This window comes from Mytilus trossulus, chromosome 1 (genome assembly GCF_036588685.1).
Source record: "Mytilus trossulus isolate FHL-02 chromosome 1, PNRI_Mtr1.1.1.hap1, whole genome shotgun sequence".
In the NCBI taxonomy this organism is placed as follows: domain Eukaryota; kingdom Metazoa; phylum Mollusca; class Bivalvia; order Mytilida; family Mytilidae; genus Mytilus; species Mytilus trossulus.
The window spans coordinates 98,722,354-98,746,785 of NC_086373.1; the positions used below are offsets into that span (position 1 = coordinate 98,722,354).

General features: G+C 30.5%; 2 protein-coding genes across 11 annotated transcripts in view; one reads left to right on the forward strand and one right to left on the reverse strand.

The window, feature by feature from the left end:
- Positions 1-395, reverse strand: part of LOC134692933 (ELAV-like protein 1) — a 34,304-nt gene extending 33,909 nt beyond the window's left edge. For 5 of the 6 annotated variants that reach the window (XM_063553629.1, XM_063553619.1, XM_063553600.1 and 2 more), the window contains exon 1: positions 316-395. In XM_063553629.1, the coding sequence (XP_063409699.1) occupies positions 316-336 (21 nt within the window). In that variant the 5' untranslated portion in view covers positions 337-395. The remainder of the gene's footprint in view (positions 1-315) is intronic. The other variant, XM_063553609.1, reaches the window with a different exon arrangement.
- On the forward strand, positions 108-23,544 carry LOC134692901 (cytosolic carboxypeptidase 6-like). 5 transcript variants are annotated; one of them, XM_063553543.1, is made up of 14 exons: positions 295-441; positions 2,286-2,411; positions 3,248-3,372; positions 3,740-3,834; positions 4,791-5,007; positions 8,631-8,760; positions 9,852-9,966; positions 12,210-12,321; positions 12,702-12,904; positions 13,260-13,372; positions 15,744-15,897; positions 16,494-16,548; positions 17,683-17,706; positions 18,692-18,890. In XM_063553543.1, exons 1-13 carry the CDS (start codon positions 417-419, stop codon positions 17,698-17,700), a joined length of 1,488 nt encoding a protein of 495 aa, XP_063409613.1. In that variant the 5' UTR covers positions 295-416; the 3' UTR covers positions 17,701-17,706; positions 18,692-18,890. The 5 variants fall into 5 exon arrangements, with proteins under 5 accessions (XP_063409636.1, XP_063409613.1, XP_063409604.1 ...); XM_063553566.1 differs by lacking the exons at positions 295-441; positions 16,494-16,548; positions 17,683-17,706 and adding exons at positions 108-229; positions 20,354-23,544 and having other exon boundaries at positions 18,692-18,886; XM_063553534.1 differs by lacking the exons at positions 16,494-16,548; positions 17,683-17,706 and adding an exon at positions 20,354-23,544 and having other exon boundaries at positions 18,692-18,886.
- Positions 23,545-24,432: the final 888 nt, after the last annotated feature.

Here is a 24,432-nt window from a genome sequence, read left to right on the forward strand (position 1 = left end):
AATACGTCAGAACCCCATCAACATATTCAATAAGTCTTTAAGTGTAGCCGTAGGATTAATTAACATTAACTATTTCAACAATTCTATTGATTTTTATAATTGAGGAAAGAAGTGAAACTACTGAGATTCATGGATTATTTTGACTTGCGTAAGATTATTGATAATGAGCAAACATTCTCCACTGTAGACACATGTGTGGCGGGAAGGTTTACAAAATATTAATTAAAAGGTTATTAGGGAAGCTTTTCCGTCATTTTGCTTCGTGAATTGTAAGATTAGTCGATGAATTCTTTTTACAAACCAAAATCCACTCACAATTTCTCGAGGAACATGCATTGCCAAAAAAATTTTTATGACGACGAATGACTTTTGACCTCGTCACGCTGTAGCGCACCTGTGAACTGTGGGTAATAAGTATGGCCGACAAGAAGTGCGATTCTGGTTTGTTTACAGTTGCTTAGAAGCAGTTTTAACTCATTTGAAACTTTTAGTTTTTATACTATGTTTCAATTTTCAATTCAATAAAGCGATAGTGACATGTTTGCACATGACATTGCATATTACCGTTTAATAAAACTTGCAGATATAAGATAAATCCGTTAAATTGTTGAAAAGGGGGAGGGTTTTAGCTGTATTTAATAGGGTGGCTGACTGAGTTTGAGAAATTAAATCACTGTTTTTGCATAAGTCCAAAGTGACTTTAAAATGAAGAAGCTAGCATAGAAACAAGTCTTTTTATTTTATAAAAATTAGTGATTTGGAAATCAGTATTTGGTTTGTAAAATTTAAATCTAGGGCAAAGTGGCCATGTCTGAACTGCTACAGGCCAATAGAATATATACACCATTTCCTCCAAAACTAGTTGTTCATTCACAAAATATCCCATGATAGTAACATCTACATATTGTATGTTAAAGACGTTAAACAATCTCCAATGGCCAACAATTATAATGTTTTGCCAAGTAGTACACAGACTAAATACATTACATTCAGTTGCACTAATTTCAACAGACACTAGAACAAGGGTGACTTGTCTCAGAGAGGTATAAGTAGTCAAACTATTGTATCACTAGCCTGTCAACTCTGAGGTTGTGAGTTTGAATCAATTCAGGACAGGAGCACTCGACACCAACCTCAATGGTTTGGAATTGTCAATTTCCTACCAAAGGTTGGTGGTTCTCTCCAGACAATTTGGCTTCCTTCAACAATAAAAACTGGCCGCCACGAAACAGTACAATATTGTTAAGTGGTAGAACACCAATCTATCAATCAATCACTACAACAAGAAAAACAACACAACGGAACACTAGTTCAAAAGCAAGTTGTAAATAATAATTTTTCCTCATAAAATAATTAATTGTGCTATATAAAGAATGTTATCAGGATTTATCTGACCTGGACCTAATTGTTAACAATCATTGATGTTATCAACTATCATGACTATTGTAGGATCTGTTTTTGACTATGTATTGTGCACAAAAACTTTTAAAGAGTCATGTTAAATGTTTAGTAAAGACTTCTAAGAAAGCATTTTTTTATGAATAATTTGTGTTTCCAAAAAGTGGATCATAATCTTAAAATTTTAAAATGTTGACTTTACAGGAAGAAGTCTGAATTACTGTTTTCCAGATTATACTAAATAGTGATAAGATGTTTTATTATTCATTACCATCTTAATTTTTTTGTCTGATATCTTAATGACTATCAAAGATAGATGGAGACATTAGAAAAGCCAAAATTAAAAGCAAGACAAGATGCATCATTTACATGTAATCGAAATGCAGAAATTGTCATTTTGGAGTTATTATTCTTTTATGATGATTTTTACCAAGTTTTAGTGATTTTGCTTATTTTTGAAGAGTAGAATAGACACTTTAGATGATGATCAGAAAGACTGGATTCATACATGTAAATAAGTCAAAATGGCCATAATCGTCAGTCAACCTCGATAATGGAGATGGTGAACTTTAATAAGCATACTTACCAGTTTTCGGCATATAATGTATTTCTACATTATCGTGCAAACTATGAAAGAAAGATATACTTTTTAAAGCAAATTTGATCAGCAATTCAAGATCTACTTATTTGATGAAATATTGTGAATTGCAGTGTTTGCCCTTAATGACATTTTTTTTTAACCTTTTTGTGTTTTGGTCAAAAACTAAAGGAGATAAAAAGAAATCATAAACAGAAAAAACAATATGTTATTTTAGTTTTAAACTCGGATATGAATAATTTTTTTAGTACAGGGGATGATTATTTCAATCAGAACTTTTTTGTTGCAGGAAGTGAATCTGACAGTACAGAAGAACCAGTAGTTGGAAATGTTAACAAGTTTGCCGTTGTCCCACCTGGTTATAATGGTCGGCCAAAGAAAGGGCATATGATATTTGATGCCTGTTTTGAATGTGGTAAGATTGCTGTTCAGATCTGAAGAGGGTGTTTTGTGGTTTGCTGAATAATTAATGTTAGATAATGTCTTGAATTTGTTTAAGTAGTGCATACATTTAACAATATACAATGTATATTATATATATTCAAATCCCAGCCAGAGAAGAACAAAAACTTGATTCTGTAAAGTTACAGATCTAACAATGTTGGGCTGTTGTTTAGATAACAATTAAATATACAGAATTTTTTTTTCAGCTTTGTATCACCTTCACTGGTGATCTGATGCTTTCACTACATGTATATATGAGCTGTAATATTAATGGCCAATGACAATGTTAATGGTTAAATGCTGACCAATGTTCAACAGCTGTGCTTTTCAAGTTTAAATATGTTAATTTACTAGAAGCATGCATATACATAAACTGTCATTTATTTTTAGATACTCCCCACTGTTCATATGTTTTTGATTATAATTTTAATTTGAGCTGCACATAATTGAATTTTTCACCTTTTTACTGAAATTAACAGTTGCTAGATATTGAATAGTGTTCCTTTCCTGCAAGTATTTGTGGGAAAGATGCAAAAACTGCCACTACATCATGACAACACATACCTTCAATCTATGAAAATACCTCAATCTGTCATGGGGATGTTTATTACCTTTTCTGATAACTTTTTTTTTCAAGCCGTATTTTAGGTGCACCTCTCGGACATTTGGTATCAAGCTTTAATTTGGCATGTTATACTGAGTTGTGCATTTTCATATTCATGGCTCATCAAATTTAGTTTTCCAAATAAAAAAACCTTGCAGGGAAACAAAATTAACTCACAGTTCAACTTGCTTTTAAATTTGCAGGTAACTTAGGAAGAGTAGATTACATCACTGAGTATGAGTATGATTTGTTTATTAGACCAGATACTTGTAACCCAAGGTTTAGAGTCTGGTTTAATTTCACAGTGGAGAATGTCAAAGCAGACCAGGTAAACTTTAAACCCTTTAAGACTTTTGTATGCATTTATCATGAATATGCTTTTTCAGTTTGACACACACTTAAAAAATGAGTTAAAAGATACAAAGGGGACATTAATGCTCCACTAATGGTCTTGTTATTGGATTTAGTGTATAATTGATATTCATTGGATACATATTTCATATATACATCATTATTTTTTGTAAATATGAAATTTTATTTTTGAGGAAGAGAAAGCATGAATCAATGAGTCAATTCAAATGAAAGTTTCATAACAAAAATTTAATAAAAAGGATGAATTAGAGCTAATATTAAATAAAAATTGTGATAAGGGAGATAACCCAATTCCAATTAAAAAAAGTTTTTTTTATTTTCAGAGAGCAATATTTAATATTGTTAACTTCAGCAAAACAAAATCTTTATACAGAGAAGGTATGTCACCTCTAGTCAAGTCTACCAGTAGACCAAAATGGTGAGTTCAGATAAAAACATAGAAAAAGTAATGACTACTATGTAAATACAACACTAAAGTTATCATAATTTGGAAGAACAGACGAATCAACTGAGAATATTTATACACTATATTAACCACAAGCAGTTTGTAAAGGGTTTTAAAAAAAAGTCATTTGTTTTAAATTTGATGTAAATTTAATCATTTTACAAAAAAGAACATAAATTAAAAGGAGTACATTGGGAAAAGTGATAAAAAAGGGGAAGTAACTCAATTTTTTTGTCAAACATTTTATAGAATACACAAATTAATTATGACCTAGAGATAAGGTAATAGTGTGTTTGACACCAAAGCTGGCAAGTGAAGCAATGCATTTAATGGGTCACTTAATTTGACAATTTACACAGCTAGCTGAACTTCCTGTTCATGGAAGAATGGAGAATTTGTCGTTATTTCAAAGGAAGAAAAATGCTGAAAAGAGCAAATATGTAATAAAAACAACAGGGTGACCAAGAAATATCACTAAAATGGCACAGACCTCACTTAAAAGGGCACTTGCATCAATAAAAAAGGCAGGGGCTGCTCCTTGTTCAAACTTTGTAGCTAGAACACTAATATTTTAGTAAAAAATTAGCTTCTTCTTGGTCCATCAATATGAAAAATGAATGAGAAAAACATCATCTCTATACAAGATTTTTTTTTAATTTGAAATGAGACATTTAATGAAAAATGCATCATGTGTCACTCAAACTTTATAAACAACCCTCCATATTGCAAACTTCAAAAGAGTTGATTCATCTTTAACTGTTGAAACTTTAATTGAGAAGGAACCACTCTCAGTAGAGTACTGCCGAGAGACATGTTAATATGTTTCTCTCTTGATTATTTTATTTGCGTTGGTAGAAATTATATGAAAAAGAAAAAAATCTGCACACTACAAATGATTTGCTGTACATGTATATGTTGTCTATTTTCAGGGTGAGGATACCTGCCAAGCATGTCTATTACTACAGATGTCCAGACCACAGAAAGAATTATGTCATGTCATTTTCATTTTGTTTTGACAAAGAAGATGATATTTACCAGTTTGCCTATTGCTATCCATACTCTTATACTCGACTACAAAATTATCTGGACAATTTAGAAAAAAAGAATATGGATTTTTTCTCTAGAGAATTATTATGCCTAACAGTGGTTTGTATAATTTTCATTGTTTGTATGGATAAGGATAAGAGTGCACGAAATCAATTTTTTTAAGAGATTCCTTTTTTTCAAAATTTTTCAAATTTTGAATTTTGAAATGTTTCAAGAAGAAATCTTCAATTGCACAGTATTGTGCAATAGATTTGTTAGATCTTTGACCACATTTATTTTGTGACAAAAACCTTTATTATGTCAAAAATTCGATGAAAATCCAAATTCAGACAGTATCAAGCTTGAATATTGTTTGACCATTGCAGTCCTATAAAGCTGCACTCTGCTGAGCACCTGGTTATTCACATGAACAGATATACTTTGCTTATGCATGTAAAATGAATGAAGGCCTCAAGCAAAAAAATACCTTCTTTTCTGATGAACCAAATCAAAAGATTCACCAAATTTTCAAGTCCTCATAACACTAACATCAAGGAATAATTACATAAGATGTATGTTTCATTATAATACGTTATTTTGATTGACTAAAAGTAGTGTTGTGTCATTCTTCATTGTAACATACATGATGACACATTTCCAGAATAAAGTGCACAGGTAAATAAAAGAAAAACTTGATAGTAATTGTGTTTTCATGATCATAGAGAAAAAATGTAATTTTAAGTATTGAAAGCTTCTTTTAGTAATTTCATAGGGATGTGAAAGCCTTGACATATGTACATTTTAAGAATGATGCACAGAAGCAAAATAAGCTTTGGTCAACGCTTTTACACACCAATGAATTTACAAAAAGAATTATTCAATTCTTAAATAAAAGTTAAAATAGAAAGCATTCATGAAAGGAATATGTCATTAAAATTTTAAAAATATAGTATGATCATCCTTATGTAAAATACTTGACTATGGGTGCTCCTTCTTTCCTTGGTTTACACTTTGATAAATCATGCTGCCAGAACTATTTCAAACTTGCCAATGTTCAATTCAATTCAATTATTTTATTACTTTGAGCAAATGATGCTCATCAGTACAAATATAATATATATGCAAATACAATATATCATAAATAAATACACAAAACATACATAACTGATAAATGAATACATCCGAGAAGAGTAATAATCTATATTTAGTATTGGTAACTTATAACATGTCTGTTCTACGTTTAAATGCATGGAAAAGATATTTACAAAGGTTACATATGTCTTTTACATTTTCTGTGCCCAACAACTGTATAAGTTTAAATGAAGATGGACGCTTATAATAATATGGCTTAATATACTGCCTCCTAATTTCATTATAACAATCACACTGTAAAATAAAATGAAACTCGTCTTCTATCGTATTTAAAGTACAGAGAGTGCATTTTCTTTCTGATCTATTAACCCCGTGATATCGTCCTGTTTCAACAAATAAGTTATGTGAAGACAATCTTATTCTAGTTAGATACACTCTAAAATTCACATGTTTAGTAAGGTAAAATTGTAAACGAACATTATTTACACAGTATTTATATAAAAAACACTTTGGCGAGCCATCCAACAATTGATTCAAATATTGATAAGCTTGATCAAATATTCTAGTTTTGACAAAATACTTAAGAGTGTCATTTACAACTAAATTATCTTGGTTATACCAGAAGTCATTCAGACCCAAATTAAACAATAAATACTTCAGTTGATAAATCCAACTATTTCTGTTATTACATTGATTCCGTACCTGCTCTTTGTAACAATTTTCAAGAATACAATTATTAGTTGATAAAAGTTTAAACCAGTATCTTATAATATTATACAATCTATAATATATCAAAGGATATCTACCAAGTTCATAATACACCATTACATTCGTTGTACATTGTTTGACACCTAAAATATTTTTGCAAAAATCTAACTGAACTTTTTCAATATTCGGAGCTTTATGAAAGCCCCATATCTCACTGCCATAGCATAAAATACTACTTATATATGTATCAAACAAATTAAGGTACGTGAAAACATTCAAATATAAGGATGACACTTTTGATTTCAAGGCAAATACAGCTTTCCTGCCTTGCTCAGCTAATTGTTTTTGAGTTTTCAAAAATTTTCCGTTATAATTCAACAGAATACCTAAATAACAAAATTCATCAACAATGTCAATAACACTACCATCAAAATACCACTTTTCTTCAACCCTCACATTACCACCATTTCTAAATACCATAATTTTTGTTTTACCATTGTTCACAGTTAAACCCCATTTTTGAGTGTACAATAAAAGTGTGTCCAACATATCTTGTAAACCTTTTACAGAATCAGAAAATAGTATCATATCATCGGCATACATAAGCAAAAATAGAGACAATTCTTGTACTTCATACGGTACATTACCGTTATTTAAAAATTCCATTTCAAAATCGTTCACGTACAATGAAAAAAGGATTGGAGAGAGTACTTCCCCTTGCATTAAGCCAACTGTACTCGTGAACTGCTCTGAATAAAAACCATCAATTCGTACACATGATTTTACATTTGAATACATTGATTTTAGTAATGATAAAAGTTTCCCTGTTATACCAATTTTTGACAATTTCAACCATAAATTCAGTCTACATATTGTATCAAACGCCTGTTTGTAGTCTACAAAACAGCAATACAAACGATTCTTACTGGAGAGTGTTTTTTGAATGACAGTTACTAAACTAAACATTGCATCAACTGTACTGCTGCCCGGACGAAATCCAAACTGTGCATCAGTTGTAATGTCATAGGTATCGGACCAAAGTAATAATCTCATATTCATAATGGACGTGAACAATTTGGCCAAATTACTAACCAAACTTATGCCGCGATAGTTTACAGGATCAGACGGATCGCCTTTTTTAAAAACTGGAACAAGTATCGCAACTGTCCATGTTGTCGGAAAGTAACCAGAAGACAATACCCTGTTGAACATTTCCTCTAAGAACGGAATCAGCACATCCTTATATTCAATTAACATTTCGTTCAGAATTCCGTCAATTCCATGACTTTTCCCACGTTTCAATTTGGAAATACATTTCAAAATTTCGTCCTGCGTGATAACACGGTCAAGTTCTTCGTATGTAGTGTCATTGACTATTGGAGTGTTACTTGATGATAACTCTTTAAAATGTTCAAAAAATGACGAAAGGGGCACTTCTGTATTCTTAGCGCGCTTCTTTTGGAACATTCTATAAAACTTTTTAGGGTCGCTTTTATGTAGATGCTCAAGCATGTCACCTTCTTGATGTTTATACTGCCGTTTTAACTTATTTTCGAACACTTTGTATTGTCTCTTCGTAGAGATAAGTCTCTGATGATTTTCTGCTATTTTGTTCTTATTAAATATATTTAACGCACTTAAATAAACACGACGAAGACTTCTACACTCACAATTGAACCATGGCTTATCAGTAGTTTTACATACAAATTTTCGGCTCGTACGTTGACAGTCAATAGATTTATTACTGGTACTTCTAAAAAATGGAGCAACAATATCCGTTAACTGAGTAGTAAAAGTAAACAGGGGTCAATTACAGTATATTCATGAGTGTCAGATGCACATATATGAAATTCTGAGGTTTCCCAAAGAGTCAAATTTATAGAAAAAAGAGCACAAAGGTTTGGGATTTTAAATACAAGATGATTAATCATTTTGTATTACAGCAACAGAGAAGATTAGATATGATCACAATCACAAATCCAGATAATTTAGATCCTGAAGAAACAAAGAGAGTTGTGTATTTAACGGCCAGAGTTCACCCTGGAGAAACGCCTGCTTCTTATGTATGTCAGGGTATGTACATTTAACAAACTATCATATTCTGTATTGTTGGTTCAGTTAAAACAATAGCAAGGATAAACATTACTAAACTATATTTTGATATAGTTTTTATGGATGAGACTTGTGAGAGATAAGTCATTGAAACATGAAAAATATTATCCTTATTACTTAACACAAGACTTTAGCTAATGGTATAATAAAGTTTATGTGATATGTTTAAAGTTTTTTTTGTTGCAGTAGAAATACTGCAGAATCAAGGATTTGTCTGTCCTGCATTTTATATGTTGTCAATGAAGGTTTTGTTTTAGTCTATGTTTTTATATAGTTGTGTCTATTATAGGATTAAACACATTTTTTCTAGAGGTTATTGATGTGTAAACCAGGGCGATTAACTCACAAACTGAATAAAAATCCGAAGGACTTTTATGTCAAGTTTGTGAATTAGAGACCCAGTTTACACATCAATAACCTATAGAAAAAATGTGTTTAATCCTTATAATTCTTCAGCAAAACATTCGCAATTATTAATTTACATTATTACTTTGATGGCTTCTATATGTATCATCAGAAACACAATGGCATGTCGTAACTAAGGAGTACGCCGCCATCTTATCTTTCTAAAAACTTAAATGTCCGATAAATGCAACAGAATCTAAAATGAGATAGCACCTACCTCAAAAACTTCGTTTTAATTAGATACTATCCGAATTTGAAGTGTACAAGTAACGAAATAATCTTCCGTCTGAAAGTTTTCAATCGTATAACGTCATGTTTTGCCATGACGTAAATTCGCCAAATCATATGTGAAATTTCCTGGAATTTTATTTAAATTTTATTTTTATACATTTTCAAAGCTTTATTGCATATTTTTAATTATTATTATTCAAGAATGCGTATCACGCATGAATAGATTAAGAAAGTAGTTTCGGAAATATGGTTTATCGAAGTGTAAACCAAGAGAAAAATTCTGATTGGACCAATCGAATTCAAGTATTTATAGATATGCAAATGATATAAGAATTATATACATGTATTCACATTTGTAAACTAATATTAGCAGTATATAAATAATATTAAGGAAAATGTTCATTTTATTTTTTCAGGAGTGATAGACTTTTTAATCAGCAATCATCCTATAGCAAAAGTACTCAGGGAACACATAGTATTTAAAATAGTCCCAATGTTAAATCCAGATGGTGTTTATTTAGGAAACTATAGGTAAGAAACAGTATGTTCGCAAAGCCATTGTAATGTATTTACAAATTGAATAAATGTTCCATATGGAATCTAATGGTTCAATTAAACCTAATTTTATTTTCCAATACTTTATATTATAAATATCAATATCTAGCTTCAACTCAGTATAGCATATGATAACTTATTATTATGGTACCGTACATAGGAAGTAAAGAGGCATTATTTTCCATAGTCAAAACCGAGCTTTTAACTTTTATACCCCCTCCAAAGAAGTTTATTTTATATATTTAAAGGTATATAGGAATCGCCTGTTAACCCATCAATCTGTCTTATTGACCTTGTTGTCGAGCCTTCGACTTTTGTCGAAAAAGCGAGACTAAGCGATCCTACATTCCGTCGTAGGCTTCGTCGTTGGCGGCGTCCACAAATATTCACTCTGTGGTTAAAGTTTTTGAAATTTTAATAACTTTCTTAAACTATACTGGATTACTTCCAACCATGGACGTAAGCTTGTTTATGATCATAAGATAGTATCCAGCAGTAAATTTTGTAAAAATAAAATTCCATTTTTTCTGTATTTTACTTAAAATTGGACTTAGTTTTTCTGCAGGGAAACATTATATTCACTCTGTGGTTAAAGTTTTTGAAATTTTAATAACTTTCTCAAACTATACTGGATTACTTCCAAACGTGGACAGAAGCTTGTTTATCATCATAAGATAGTATCCAAATGTTAATTTCGTAAAAATAAAATTCCATTTTTTCCGTATTTTACTTATAAATGGACTTAGTTTTTCTGTGGGGAAACATTACATTCACTCTGTGGTTCAAGTTTTTAAAATTTTGATAACTTTCTTAAACTATCCTGGGTTTGTACCAAACTAGTTTATGATCAAAAGATAATATGCATAAGGAAATTTTGTAAAAAAGTAAATCCATTTTTTCCGTATTTTACTTTTAAATGGACTTTTCTGCCAGGAAATAACATGTTCACTCTGTGGTTAAATTTAAAAAAAAAAAAAATACTTTCTTTTGCTACTTTTAATTTGTACTAAACTTAGACACAGGCTTGTTTAAGATCATAAGCTAGTATTTAGAAGGAAATTTTGATAATATTTTGTACCTGTGTATAGATTTTACTTATAAATGGACTAAGTTTTCTTCCAGTTAACATTACATACAGTCTGCAGTTAAAGTTTTTAAACATTTATTAGATTCATAAACTATCCTGGATTTTTACTAAACTTGGACAGAAGCTTCTTACAATCAAAAGATAGTATCAAGAGGGATATTTTTATTGATTTTTTTCCTCATTTTGTTAAGCCTGTGAATTTCAGCAAAAGTAGGCGAGACACTGGGTTCCGCGGAACCCTTACAAATTTTGTTTTAGTTAACAACACTCCCCATTAATGGGTGGATGGACATTTTTTAATTAAACTTTACACAGTTGTAAAACACCATCTAAAGATAACACAATATTAATCCATATCTGATGTTCAAGTAGATTTAAGCAAATTTGCTAACTTTAATATACAATGTACTAAAAGTATTACTGGCCGGGACATCATTTGTTCTAGTTGGACTAAAGCAGTAGATCTAGTTCTTTTTTTATGCCCCACCTACGATAGTAGAGGGGCATTATGTTTTCTGGTCTGTGGCTCTGTTCGTTCGTTCGTCCGCAGGTTAAAGTTTTTGGTCAAGGTAGTTTTTGATGAAGACGAAGTCCAATCAACTTGAAACTTAGTACACTTGTTGCTTATGATATGATCTTTCTAATTTTAAAGCCAAATTAGACTTTTGACCCCAATTCCACAGTCAACTGAACATATAAAATGTAAGTGGGATTTTCAGGTTAAAGTTTTTGGTCAAGGTAGTTTTTGATGAAGCTGAAGTCCAATCAACTTGAAACTTAGTACACTTGATGCTTATGATATGTTTTTTTTAATTTTAAAGCCAAATTAGACTTTTGACCCCAATTTCACGGTGCTTGGAACATGGAAAATGATAGTGCCAGTGGGTCATCCGTGTACTTTGGACACATTCTTGTTTTTTATATCATACATGAATGTATCATTGACATGGTTTCAAGGTTAAGAAGAAGTATAATATGCCATTGAAAAATCTCAACATTTGTATAAAAAAAAAAAAAAAAAAGTAACCTAGATATTGTGTCTTTAGAATTATATATTTTATTCAAATGTCTTGTGTGTCACATTAATGTGATGGCATATTTGATTTACTAACTCTAATTTCTATAATTGCAGATGTTCGTTGATGGGTTTTGATCTAAACAGACATTGGTTAGAGCCATCACCATGGGCACATCCTACTTTGTATGCTACAAAAAATAATCTGATGGAATTAGATCGTAGTGATGTAATTATATACTCAATTTTTAGTTTTCTATTTAAAGACTGTCACATTGAAATAATTTCATGCATTTGAATGAATTAAAAAATAGTAATAACAAATATGACCTCTTGCCAACTAAATACATTTGATATTTTTGAAGCTTTGTCATTCTTTCCTGAAGAAACTTGATTATTTAGATATTCTTTAGTAGTCTTGTTCTATTACTGCTTTTTCTATATCACAAAAAGCATTTTCATAAGTTATCTCAATCTTTTGCTTTTTTTTAAAGGATGAATATCAACTCAATTTAATAAGCATGACCTTTTTTTTTTTGAATTTTCTTGTATGTCATATTTGATGAATTGTCCTGAATATACATAATTTAATGGTTAAAATATTTTCAGAAAAATGTCCTTGACTTTTACATTGATCTCCATGCACATTCTACGCTGATGAACGGATTTATGTATGGTAACACATATGAAGATATGGAACGCTATGAGAGACAATCAGTCTTCCCTAAGTTATTATGTGCTAATGCTGAGGATTTCTCACTTAATAATACAAACTTCAATAGGGATGCTGTAAAGGCTGGTACAGGTAGAAGGTTTGTATCATTCCTCATCTACTTCTGCATTTTATATTCCAACCTGTTTTTGTAGTTTCATCATTTCTAGGGTGCTTAATTTGGTGAATTCATCATTTAATTCTCTCAAAGTAACTAATAATTTGTATTTCATACTGTATTTAAATTTGCTTTCTCCCAAACAAATAAATGAATAAAGATTAGTATCCCACAGTTGCATTCAAAGTAAAAAAAAATTAAGGATATGCTCATTAATTAACAAACATTTATTGGATAGATTTCAGATTATTTAAAAACTTTGATCTTATATAAACAAAAGTATTTCTATCTAATTGATATATTTGTTATGGTTTATTGTTGATGTTATTTTCTTCAGAACTTTAGGAGGCTGTCTAGATGACAATTCCCATTGTTACACGTTAGAAGTATCGTTCTTTAGTTACCAAACTAGTTCATCAAGTACTGCAATGCCATATACAGAAGAAGGATGTATCCTTTTATGATAAAATTATATCTATATCGTTTAAAAATTGTTAATTCTTTCAAGAAACAGTAAACTTGACAGTTATATTCTAATGACAACAAGTGAAAGATCATTTTCTATACTATTAAACGAGAAGACCTCATTTTTGGTGTCGCTTCTCTTCCTTCCACAATAAATCAATCATCATGCCTCTGTGTCCTATAGGTAACATGCATAGTCGCATATGTCATCTATTCTTATGATTATTCAGATTGAGTTATTTTGGGAGAAAAACGACAAAAAAGGAGTCCGGATATGAATCCGTCATCAGACTGACTTTTAGTCATAGATAAGACTTCCTGTTTGAAACATGTACAAATACAACCAATCGTATGATAGATAACAAAAATGAAAAATAGATAAGCCAATCAGAGCATTCTCCATATCATGGTGTTTAGATCGCAAGAACCACAACTATTATACCTCCTTAGAGAGGACAATTATTTTTCGTGTTTACCTTCATGTAAACTACGAATATACCACTTTAATATATAGAGACTCTCTGTTTTCTGTCTACTTTTTTTTTTAAATGTTTACTATTTAATGTGTCATACCAGTTGCATTTATATTAAAAAAAAGTAAAACATGTGACACAAGTCACAACCAATTGTAGAGCGTTCTCCATATCATGGTGTTTAGGTCGCAAAAATACTTCCTTAGAGAGGACAAATATTTTTCGCGTTTATCTACATGTTAACTACGATTATACTACTTTAATATTTACATATATAGAGAGACTCTCTGTATTCTGTCAGGGAATTTAGATATGTTAGTATTGAAAGTCCCTGATCATCTGTTTACTGTTTTCTTTGAAATCAGTGTTTACTATTTAAGGGGTCATACCACTTGCGTATATATTAAAATAAATAAAACATGCTCAACTTCAATCATCTAAAACTACCTCGACCAAACACTTTTACATGAAGTGGGACAGACAGACGAGACAGACGGACAGACGACCGAACAAACGAAAACGAACGCACGGATGCACAGACTAGAAAACATAATGCCCATAATTGGGGCATAACAATTTATTGTTAAAAGGGAAAATAGTGATTTGGCAAAAATAAAAGTAAGGTAGAGATTAGAGGGAGGCAGGACCTTTTTCGAGGCGTCGGGATTATAAAGGTGTTTTTTAGCTCGGGATTTGGGGATTGATCATTACGAGATCCGGAAATATATTTTTCGATTTCGGGATATTAATTTTCTTTAAATTCTGTATCTCGGGATTTCATGGTTTTAAGCCCGGGATTTCGGGATCAGGACCCCTCCGATCGACAACCCCTCAATTTAGCCTAAATCGGTATTAGTCATTTATACATGATTCAAATCCTACAGTTGACATGTTAATAAGGCTCTCCAAAAAAAAGTATTGATGGATTGTCATAGAAGCATATTTTTTAGACTAATAAGGGTATATATATAAGCAGTTACATTTATTTCATGTTTGAAACGGTGCAAATTTTTAATTTGATTTGACTTTTACCAAAAGAAGCATTGTTGCAAAGAAGAAGAATTGTGGTCGTAGGCCAGAAACACTAATATAATTGAATTTAACAGAGAGGAAACAAATATCGGACTTTGGAAAAAGGGAGATACCTTTTATGTAATTCTCCATACATAATATCTTTTACAAAAAATCATCCTACAACAGTTCACAAGCTGTAAATGCCCGCGATTTCGCGGGTGTGTTCTAGTAATGTTTAACACATAACAAGTCCTCATGATAGTTAATTCCCTTTAATTAGTCTTTTCAGCAAGTGTAAAACAATCTACTACTAACGTTAATACTGGATTTAGATTTTTCAAAAGACTTTTCCCAATTAATAATTTACAAATATGATATACAGCATCAAACGACCACAGAATTACAGGCCCTTGAATTTCGCAGTTGGAAATTGAAGAAAGATATAAAAACAATAAAAACTTCAACTGATGTTTACAGATACAAAAATGTTTTACGGAGTAGAAGTAAGAGTGCCAATGAGACAATTCTCCATCGAAGTCACAACTTGTAAAAGGAAACCATTAGAGGTCAAAGTACGTCTTAAACACGGAGCCTTAGCTCACACCAACAGCAAGCTATAAAGAGCCCCAAAAATACTATTGTAAAACCAACAGTCTAATCGATATTTAAACTGACTTAGTTAAGACAAGTGCAAAAAAAATGCAACAGGTTTAAACGTTTAATAGGTACCAACTTTAAAACTCACATGAAACAATAGTGTAACATCATAATGTAGAAAGACACACTATAAAATATCAACTGAAATGGTTTAACTCATTCAAAAGATGTTTAATAGTTTTGGTCATATTTTCTTTAACGTTTTCTCTTAGATATGAAATTAGGTAGAAATTTAGCAAGGACATTTTTAGATTATTACAAAATGACAGGACTGATAAGTGCTAAGCCTAGTAGTAGTATAGTACCTAAACCAGGAAGATATAACATCAGAGACAGAGAAAGAGCTAATACAGATCCACCATCAGAGTATGTATAAATACATATTACAAACTTTCACACAAAGTGGTTTGTTTTAATAAGGATAAGGGGCTAATATTTTAAACGCAAGACGTTTACAATTTTCTCTTAATGAAGATGTTGTCAAAGTAGTAAAAAAAAAAAAAAATAATTAACAACTTCAGCACTAAAATTTGATGATTGAAAATGTGTGCTTATACTTGTAGCAAAGCTTGATTTAATAGATTTTGAAAAGCCCAAGAAGTATTTGATTTTCTAACTCTATCAAAAAGGCATGGTTTATTCTAATATGAACATGTAGTAATGATAAGGATAGGCCTAAATGTTCTTTTCCTAACTATCGACAGGACAGATGATGTGAGTCAGCTGATTTTATATACATTGTCATAAAAGAATATATATATATAATCTATATATGTTAATTATTTAATGTACCAATTTATGAACTGGGAAACAGGCTGACCAAACAAATATTCAATATTAATTACATTTATTTAAATTAACTTATCTAAATAAAAAGTATAACTGAATGGTGTGTGGTGTTTAACATAACTGTTTGTCAACAATTTGGGCTCAACATTATACATATATTATATTTTCTATAGTAAACATTATGTGAACAGTCACAGGTCTTCATCATTAAGATATAGCTATCAAGAGGTAAATACAGGGTGAAGGTTTTCATCTACATATCTACTTGCTTGTCTGTGGCATTGGTAGCCATATGACTTTTTCTATCTTTCAAAATGGGAATTTTTCTCACCTCCAAGAAAAACCACATCCTCCTATGGTGTATGTTTTGGTAATGGTGACATCAAACAGAGGTGTTTTTAACCTTTTTTATTTCTCTATTTTCCATGAGGTATAAAAGCTTGCATGTTTCAATAGTCCTTGCTATGGTGCTCCTTTCAGAAATGTTGTTGCCATTGAAAAGTATAGTGACTTTTCTGGTATATATTTCAAGCAGAGTTCAGTTAAACATTTAACAACCTTCTTACGCCCCACTTATGGGAACTATGTTTTTCAGTCTGATTGTTTTTTCGTAATTACGTGTCTTTTTCTATTGTCAATATTGTTTTTTTACTTTTTTTTACTTACACTTTTGGTATCTCCTTTATCTGAAATGGAAAAATCTTTGAAAAATTTCACTTTAAACATTTTCTAAGTTATTTTCCGTGATTTTCTTCACACAGTTTTGTAAGAGCTTGCTGCGCTTACTGTTATTCAGATCTAAGCATTTTGTTTTTTCTTCCTTGAATACTTTCTCTTACCATTTAACAAATTAATATTTTTAAATAAAGAAATAACTGCTTTAAAGGCAATTAGGTCTCTTTCAAGAATGAAATATCCAAGTTCTGGTTAATTTTTAGAATGTTGTGGTAATGGTAGATCATTGATTGTTTCTGTTGAATTTTTATACACACTTTTATTGTGTAGTGTCCCTTACAGTTTGACATGTTGTAAATGTTACATAGTAAATACAATTTTATTTGGTTAAAAACTAAGTTACCCTTAAGTTGTGTTTTTTGTTATTTTTGTCATTGGATTGCTGTCTTATCAACCTATACCCACTTTTATGTATGTTGAATAAATATCATAGTATGTGAAATCCACACAAAACAAGACATGATACATATATTAAAGTAAATAATTGTCACATTTATTTGATATTTGCTCTCACAATAGGAACACAACACATTTTTGCCATTTTTTGGTGTAAGTGGCAAAGTCCTGAGTTTGTATCAAGATAATTCCTTTTTTCTGTTTTCCTCATTTTAATTATATTTACTTCAGGTACAGGTGATGAAATAAGAATCGGTAAGACTGTCACTCAAAGCACTTCTCCCTCCCTCTGTAGAACTATAAATGGAATCAACCAATTAATGCCTTAGTTTTAAATTTAGGGGGAAAAATAAAAGAATTCAAAAAAAATTGTTTGCAGTTGGGTAAAAAAAAAACTATTTTATAATTTTAGAATTAGAATTTTATATTTGCTATTCATCTGGATTAATCTAAGTTTGATTTTTAAATATTTTTTTACATAATTTGAACTGGCTTCATCATTCAATGAATTTTTTGATAATTCAGTTTTAAAAAGGTTAATGACCAAAAATTTTAATGTTTTTACTCTAAAAGAAATGATTATAAAATTAAGGCAGATTGAATAGAACTCTTCACGCTTTAATTATTTTTTTATAAAAATTGTTATCTCCCTTTCATAGTTTAATTTATAACTATTGTATACTTACCGTATTGGTCTTTCAAGGTCTACAGAAAACTGTAGAGATTGCATGAGAGCACTCTCAATGTTTTGTGGTTAAATTTGTTCACTGCATGTTTCAAATCTGTCTTCATCATGTTTTCAGAAATCTTACTTGCACAGATAGTCACATAGTTATCTAGAATCCTTATTGCAAATAATTGTCTTTATTATTTATTTCATATTTTTTTTAGATAATTTAAATGCTGTTAATGTGTATAGATCAATTGGTGCATTCAATTTTTTAGTTGCTTTATTTAAGTTAAAAAAAAAAGATTTTACTATTTCAAAACTGAAAATTATATCAAAGGGAAATAACTGAATCTTCTTTGAATTATCACAATAAATAAAGTATAAATCATAGAAAATTTAAGATTCTAATGAAATAAAAAAAACAACAACAACATCACCTTGGCTTTGTGATCACCTCTGATAAAAAAGGAAATTATTCAGAATATACAAATGTATTTTAAAAAAACCAAGATTTAACAATGTATAGTTTGTAAGATGTTCATTTTCTGAAGTTTGCATTGTATTTTTCAGTTTTGATGAAAGACCTAGAAACAACAGACTAGATTACCATATCAACAATACAAGTTCTTATGGTGACACATCAATACGTTTACAGTTCAGAGACAGGGAAAGAAGATACTGATTTAATTACATATTTTAGATGATAATGATAATGAAATTCCATAAAAATAATAATAAATGGTGTTTTTAAGAAATCAGTCTGTTCTTAGGCCACACCAATTTAATTTCTTGTTCTACGGATTTTTGGACTCAAATAATTGGGGCGAGCGAGCGATTTGAAAATTTTAATAAAAAAATATTTAATTTGCAAATTTTTGAGGCGAAGCTTAAAAAGTAAAGGCGAGCGATTATAATTTTTTTTTGTAAACATAAAATAGTAGGTTTTGACTATATTAAAACTTGATTTATCGCTTGTTCCTTGACATTTCTTTAATTTATGAAGTGTTTTTCCCTGTTCGACAAGAAATAATTGAATAATTAAATCTGGTCTATGTATGTGTGACTGACAATGAGACAATTCTCCATCCAAGTTATAATCAGGTTCAAAACAACCCCTTAATGTTATGAATATCCCTTTTATGATGGGTCAGAATATTAAAGTCATAATATATTTTTTTTGTAATAACACTTTAAGTACAAAAGGGCTTATATTTTCCCAAAGAACTATAATATTTGGTATTAAATGGTCAAAACATGTCCAAGAATTTTGTTATATTCCTGGAGTTTAACCATGTTAACACATTTACTTTAACAGTTTAATATTATTCAAAATAAGTGGACCCATCCCTCTTTCAGAAAAGTTGTTTAAAATATAATGTTTTTCTCCTCTTTTTGAGTAAAAAATCCTAAGTTGTCAAAGGTTTTGTATAGTAGCACTGTAAAAATCCTTAGTATTTCTATTTTCTTTTCTACAACAGACTGAACAGTAAACATGGTAAAATGACCCCTTCAAGGCCCTTGTCTGAGGGAGGGTTAGTCCCAACCTGATAATAACATATAATAGGTCAAAGTACGGCCTTTTACACAGTGCTTTGATCAAATCCAACCAGCAAGCTATAAGGGACCACAACTTAGTATTGTACACAATTCGAACAGGAAAACCAACGATCTAAATTATATTTCCAAACGGGAAAAATTTACCAATGAACCACATCAACAAACGATAACTGCTGAACGACAGGTCTCTGAATCAACCAGGACAGGTGCACAAAACTGCAGCGGGTATGACCGTCACCATACATTATAATTGCAGTTGAAGGCAAATCCTTCAGAAGTTCTTTGTACTTTATTTTAACAACGAACATTTTTTTTATAGGGAATATAAGTTAGGGGAAAGAAACCAACGTTCTGTCCTGTACTGGTATTTCTATTTATATCGGAGCACTCTCGCTTGGAATAAATTGGCTCCATTCTGAAACAAATATTCTCGCAGATATTTACAGTGTTGTGGGGTGCTGATAGGTTTAAAATCGTTATATAAAGGCTAGACTGTGATTTTAAAAAACAAATGTTGAGATCTTTACATTATATTTACAAAATAACGATGCGGGAAATGGACATGATTTCATTTCCGGATGCGGGAAGCGGGAATATAATAAAAATAAAAAAAATCTGTTTTGAAAAAAATAGGTGCGGGCGGGTCCGTCGAACAAGGAATCAAATTGGTGTGGCCTTAAATTGAAAATAAGAAATTCAGCATTTTCTTCATAAAAAATGGAAAATGATTTTTAAGTTTTTCCAATTTTAGCTGGATAAGTTCTTAAGATATGAGCTTGGCCAGATTGATATCAACTTAAATGAATATCTAAAAAATCAATCAATCAAAATCTTATTCATGTTCCTGTATACTTGCACTTGCATAATGTCAATTCTATCTGACACAGTACATATGTAAATTAACATTTCAATTGCCTAATTTTCTGTACTTGCATGATTTTTTCTTTTTCAAATTAAGAAGGAAAATGTTTTTATAACTATGACTTCTTGCATATTGTTTGTTATTTTATAAAATGTACTGTACTTTCCAATGATACTGATATTAGTGTTGAACAAGCTTTACAACTAATACTCACTTTCACTGATCATTTGTACAGGGCTCTTCTTCTCTTGCCTTTCACCAGTTTGCCAAATTACTTAAAATATCTATGTGCATATTGTCATGAGTTTTTTTATGCCCCACCTACGATAGTAGAGGGGCATTATGTTTTCTGGTCTGTGCCTATGTTCATTCGTCTGTTCATCTGTTCGTCCGTTCGTTCGTCCCGCTTCAGGTTAAAGTTTTTGGTCGAGGTAGTTTTTGATGAAGTTGAAGTCCAATAAATTTGAAACTTAGTACACATGTTCCCTATGATATGATCTTTCTAATTTTAATGTCAAATTAAAGTATTGACCCCAATTTCATGGTCCACTGAACAAAGAAAAAGATAGTGTGACGTTCAGGTTAAAGTTTTTGGTCAAGGTAGTTTTAGATGAAGTTAAAGTTACATCAACTTGAAACTTAGTACACATGTTCCCTATGATATGATTTTTCTAATTTTGATTCCAAATTAAAGTTTTGTTCCCAATTTCATGGTCCACTGAACATAGAAAATGATAGTGCGAGTGGGGCATCCGTGTACTATGGACACATTCTTGTTTTTACTATGCAGCAGCTCTTTTCACAAAAAAACTTAAAAAGAGTAAAAATACATGTAAGTCATACATATTTCAGATAACTTACAATCAATTTTAATCATAAGTTTTTTGTGGGGATTTGTATTTCTTATAAAAGACAGGATTTTGAACCTAAGCTAATTGTTTACTTTTTTGTCATTACTCAGTTGGAATAAAAATGCATTTGATGAATTTTTCAGTCCCACATTAACCTATGGGTGTGGCAATTACCATGTACATTTTTGTTTTTATTAACATTTACATTTTTTACTTCCTGTTAACTTTTCAAACTTGTTATGAAGTTAAAATGAGCAACAACTACAACAATTGATTGTGTTACATTACAGAATAAATCATAACTTTATCCCTACTGTACAGAAACAACCATTTCAAGTTGTACTTCAACATCACTGGTTTCATAAACTATGTTTGTTGGACTGTTTTCATGCATACTTGAGGGCATTATCTTTGTCTAGTTAATATTCTTTTTTTAAGTATTTTGTACAAGTTATCTTCTCGTTACTAACTGATGATACAGATATTGATCATGGACCTTATTTTCTATATTTGAGTAAACATAAGTTTACCAGATTTCTTTGAATGCTAAATGGAACATCATTTTAAGAAATGAGAGAACCTTTTTGATATTATGGTCATTATAGTGTGTTTTTTTTAACAAATCTGTGATCTGAGTATTGTATATTATTGTTGAATAACAAAGAAAATACAGTATTTTATTTATAATTTTTGTTAAATGATTGCTTGCTTATGGTCTATATCATTGGCCATTATTTCTACTTTCCAAGACTCGTGTCAACCATATAAAATTTAATCTTTATAAAAAAAGATATTTGCATGAGATACAATCTTTTCAGTGGGAATATGTCAGGTTAAACTTGTCACCTACTGATTGTTCCGAAGTTTACAATATGTCTGATTATTATTCATATTTGCCATTCCAAAGGAACATTGTTACTATCAGTTTCTTCTAATTTCATTTTTTGAACTAACAAAGGTATTTTGCTTAATGTATGAAGGATGGTTGTATGTTTACAGGACATTTCCTGGAATTTTGATTATTCATATGTGATGAGATTTTTTCTTGTGCAAAATTTGCGCTTGGAATTTAAACCTGATTTAAGGGAGACAATAATGATATAAGGGAAGATTAGATAATCCTAATTTAAGCAGATTGAAAATAGAAAATTATGTTTCAATCATAAGATAGGTATGGTAAGTTAATTAGAAAATGTAAGTCATGCATATATTGGTGAAATTGTAGAAGGATGAATCAAACTTATTGGCGTTTAGATGTATCTCTGGGAAGAAGAATACTTCGGGTACAAACAATGTTAGGTATTTAATCTGATTTGCAATTGATTATTTGCTCTCCAGTTTATTCACTTTAAAAATGTAAGGACAAAATTTCATTAAAATTGTGACAAAATTACTAGAATTATTCTCTTATTTGACAATTTTATATAATTTTTTATCAGTAGTTATGTGAAGCATTTTAAGTTGGTACCTAACACTACAGGGAGATAACTCTGTAAAGTCAGCTTAACGTTTTAATTACGTTGTGTTGTAAAAGAAATATTAAGCTTTTCAATGATTAAAATTGGTGTTTGTCAAATTGCTATATTACCAGTGTAATTTTTCTGACAAAACGGTTGGTTCAAAATTTTTTAAATTTTGATAGTTTTGTTAAAGTGTCAAAGTAAATACTTTGACAAAATTTTATGGAAATTAAATGAGCAAAATTAATTTTAGTGAAAGTGTTGGGTACCACCTTAAACAAAAACATGTGAAGCAAATGGGAATGATTATTCTGTACATATATGCTCTTTGAGTTAAATTATTATTTGTAACTAGTGTGGGTGCTTCAGATAATATCCATATCCACCAACCCAAACAAGCAAGTCAATCCAAATATATTCATTAAATTAACAAAATAACATGCAGGTCACTTTTTGACCTAAATTTTTAGTAAAATGTAGAGGTTAGCTTTAAGTGTGTTTTTTGTCATCTCAGAGAGGTACACATGAAAATATTTGCCATCTTTCTGTTATGTGAAACATTCCTTGTTGTTAAGTTATTCAAATTTCTATTGTGATATTGTTGTATATATTATACAGATATTTTATTTATTTTTAAAGATCTGTGATTTTTTAATTCTTAAACCGTCCACAAATAAATTTTAGTTACTGATAGTTGTTTTATTTCCATGATCTTTAGCCAATGCCATTTAAATCAATGTGATCTATTGTACCAATTTTTCCCTAAAGTAATGGCCAACCAAACAGGAAGTCACCAGAATAACTGTTTGATCTACAATATGGTTTCCAATCATTCTCATTCATGTCTACTGTATATATCCAGACCACATATGAACTGTAAAAAAAATGGGTTATATCTTAGCAATTCATTTAAGTATGTATGTCTTAAGTTTTGTCATTTTGAATTTCTCCAGCAAAAATAGTTGCAGAACTTGAGATAGGGATTACGATCCAGCAGCTGTGTTCACAGCGCCAACTGTTTGTTAAAAGCTTTATATTTCAGAAGGGCAAAGACCTGGGTGCTTCATACCATCAGAGACATATAATACAATTGTATTATATGTCTCTGATACCATGTATGCAGATAGTTTATGTTACAAAGTTTCTGTCCGTCATATGTCCATTGTCCTTGAATTCATTTACATTTTTTTGTCAAATGAAATTCTCACTTATTGAGTTATAGGATAACTATATTTAGTATATGTATTCCTTGAAACGTCTCATATTTGCCCAAAAGGGTTCACTTGACTATTACCTCATTTCATAGATCAGTGACCAAAGTTAAAGTTATGCTGTCACATCCATATTTGATAAACTTAAAGCATAATATAAACCATATTTGGTGAGTGGAATGATTGTAAGGTGTACATGTCCAACTGGCAGGCTCATCTGACCTTGTTCAAAACTTCATGGTTCATTAGATAATATTAAGTTTTTGGAGTTTCCAAGTGCTGTACCAAGAAAAACTTCTAAAGAACCAATGAATCAATAGGACACTTTCGAGTTCAATGCATTTCCGTCAAAAACTCTGGTATCAGTGTA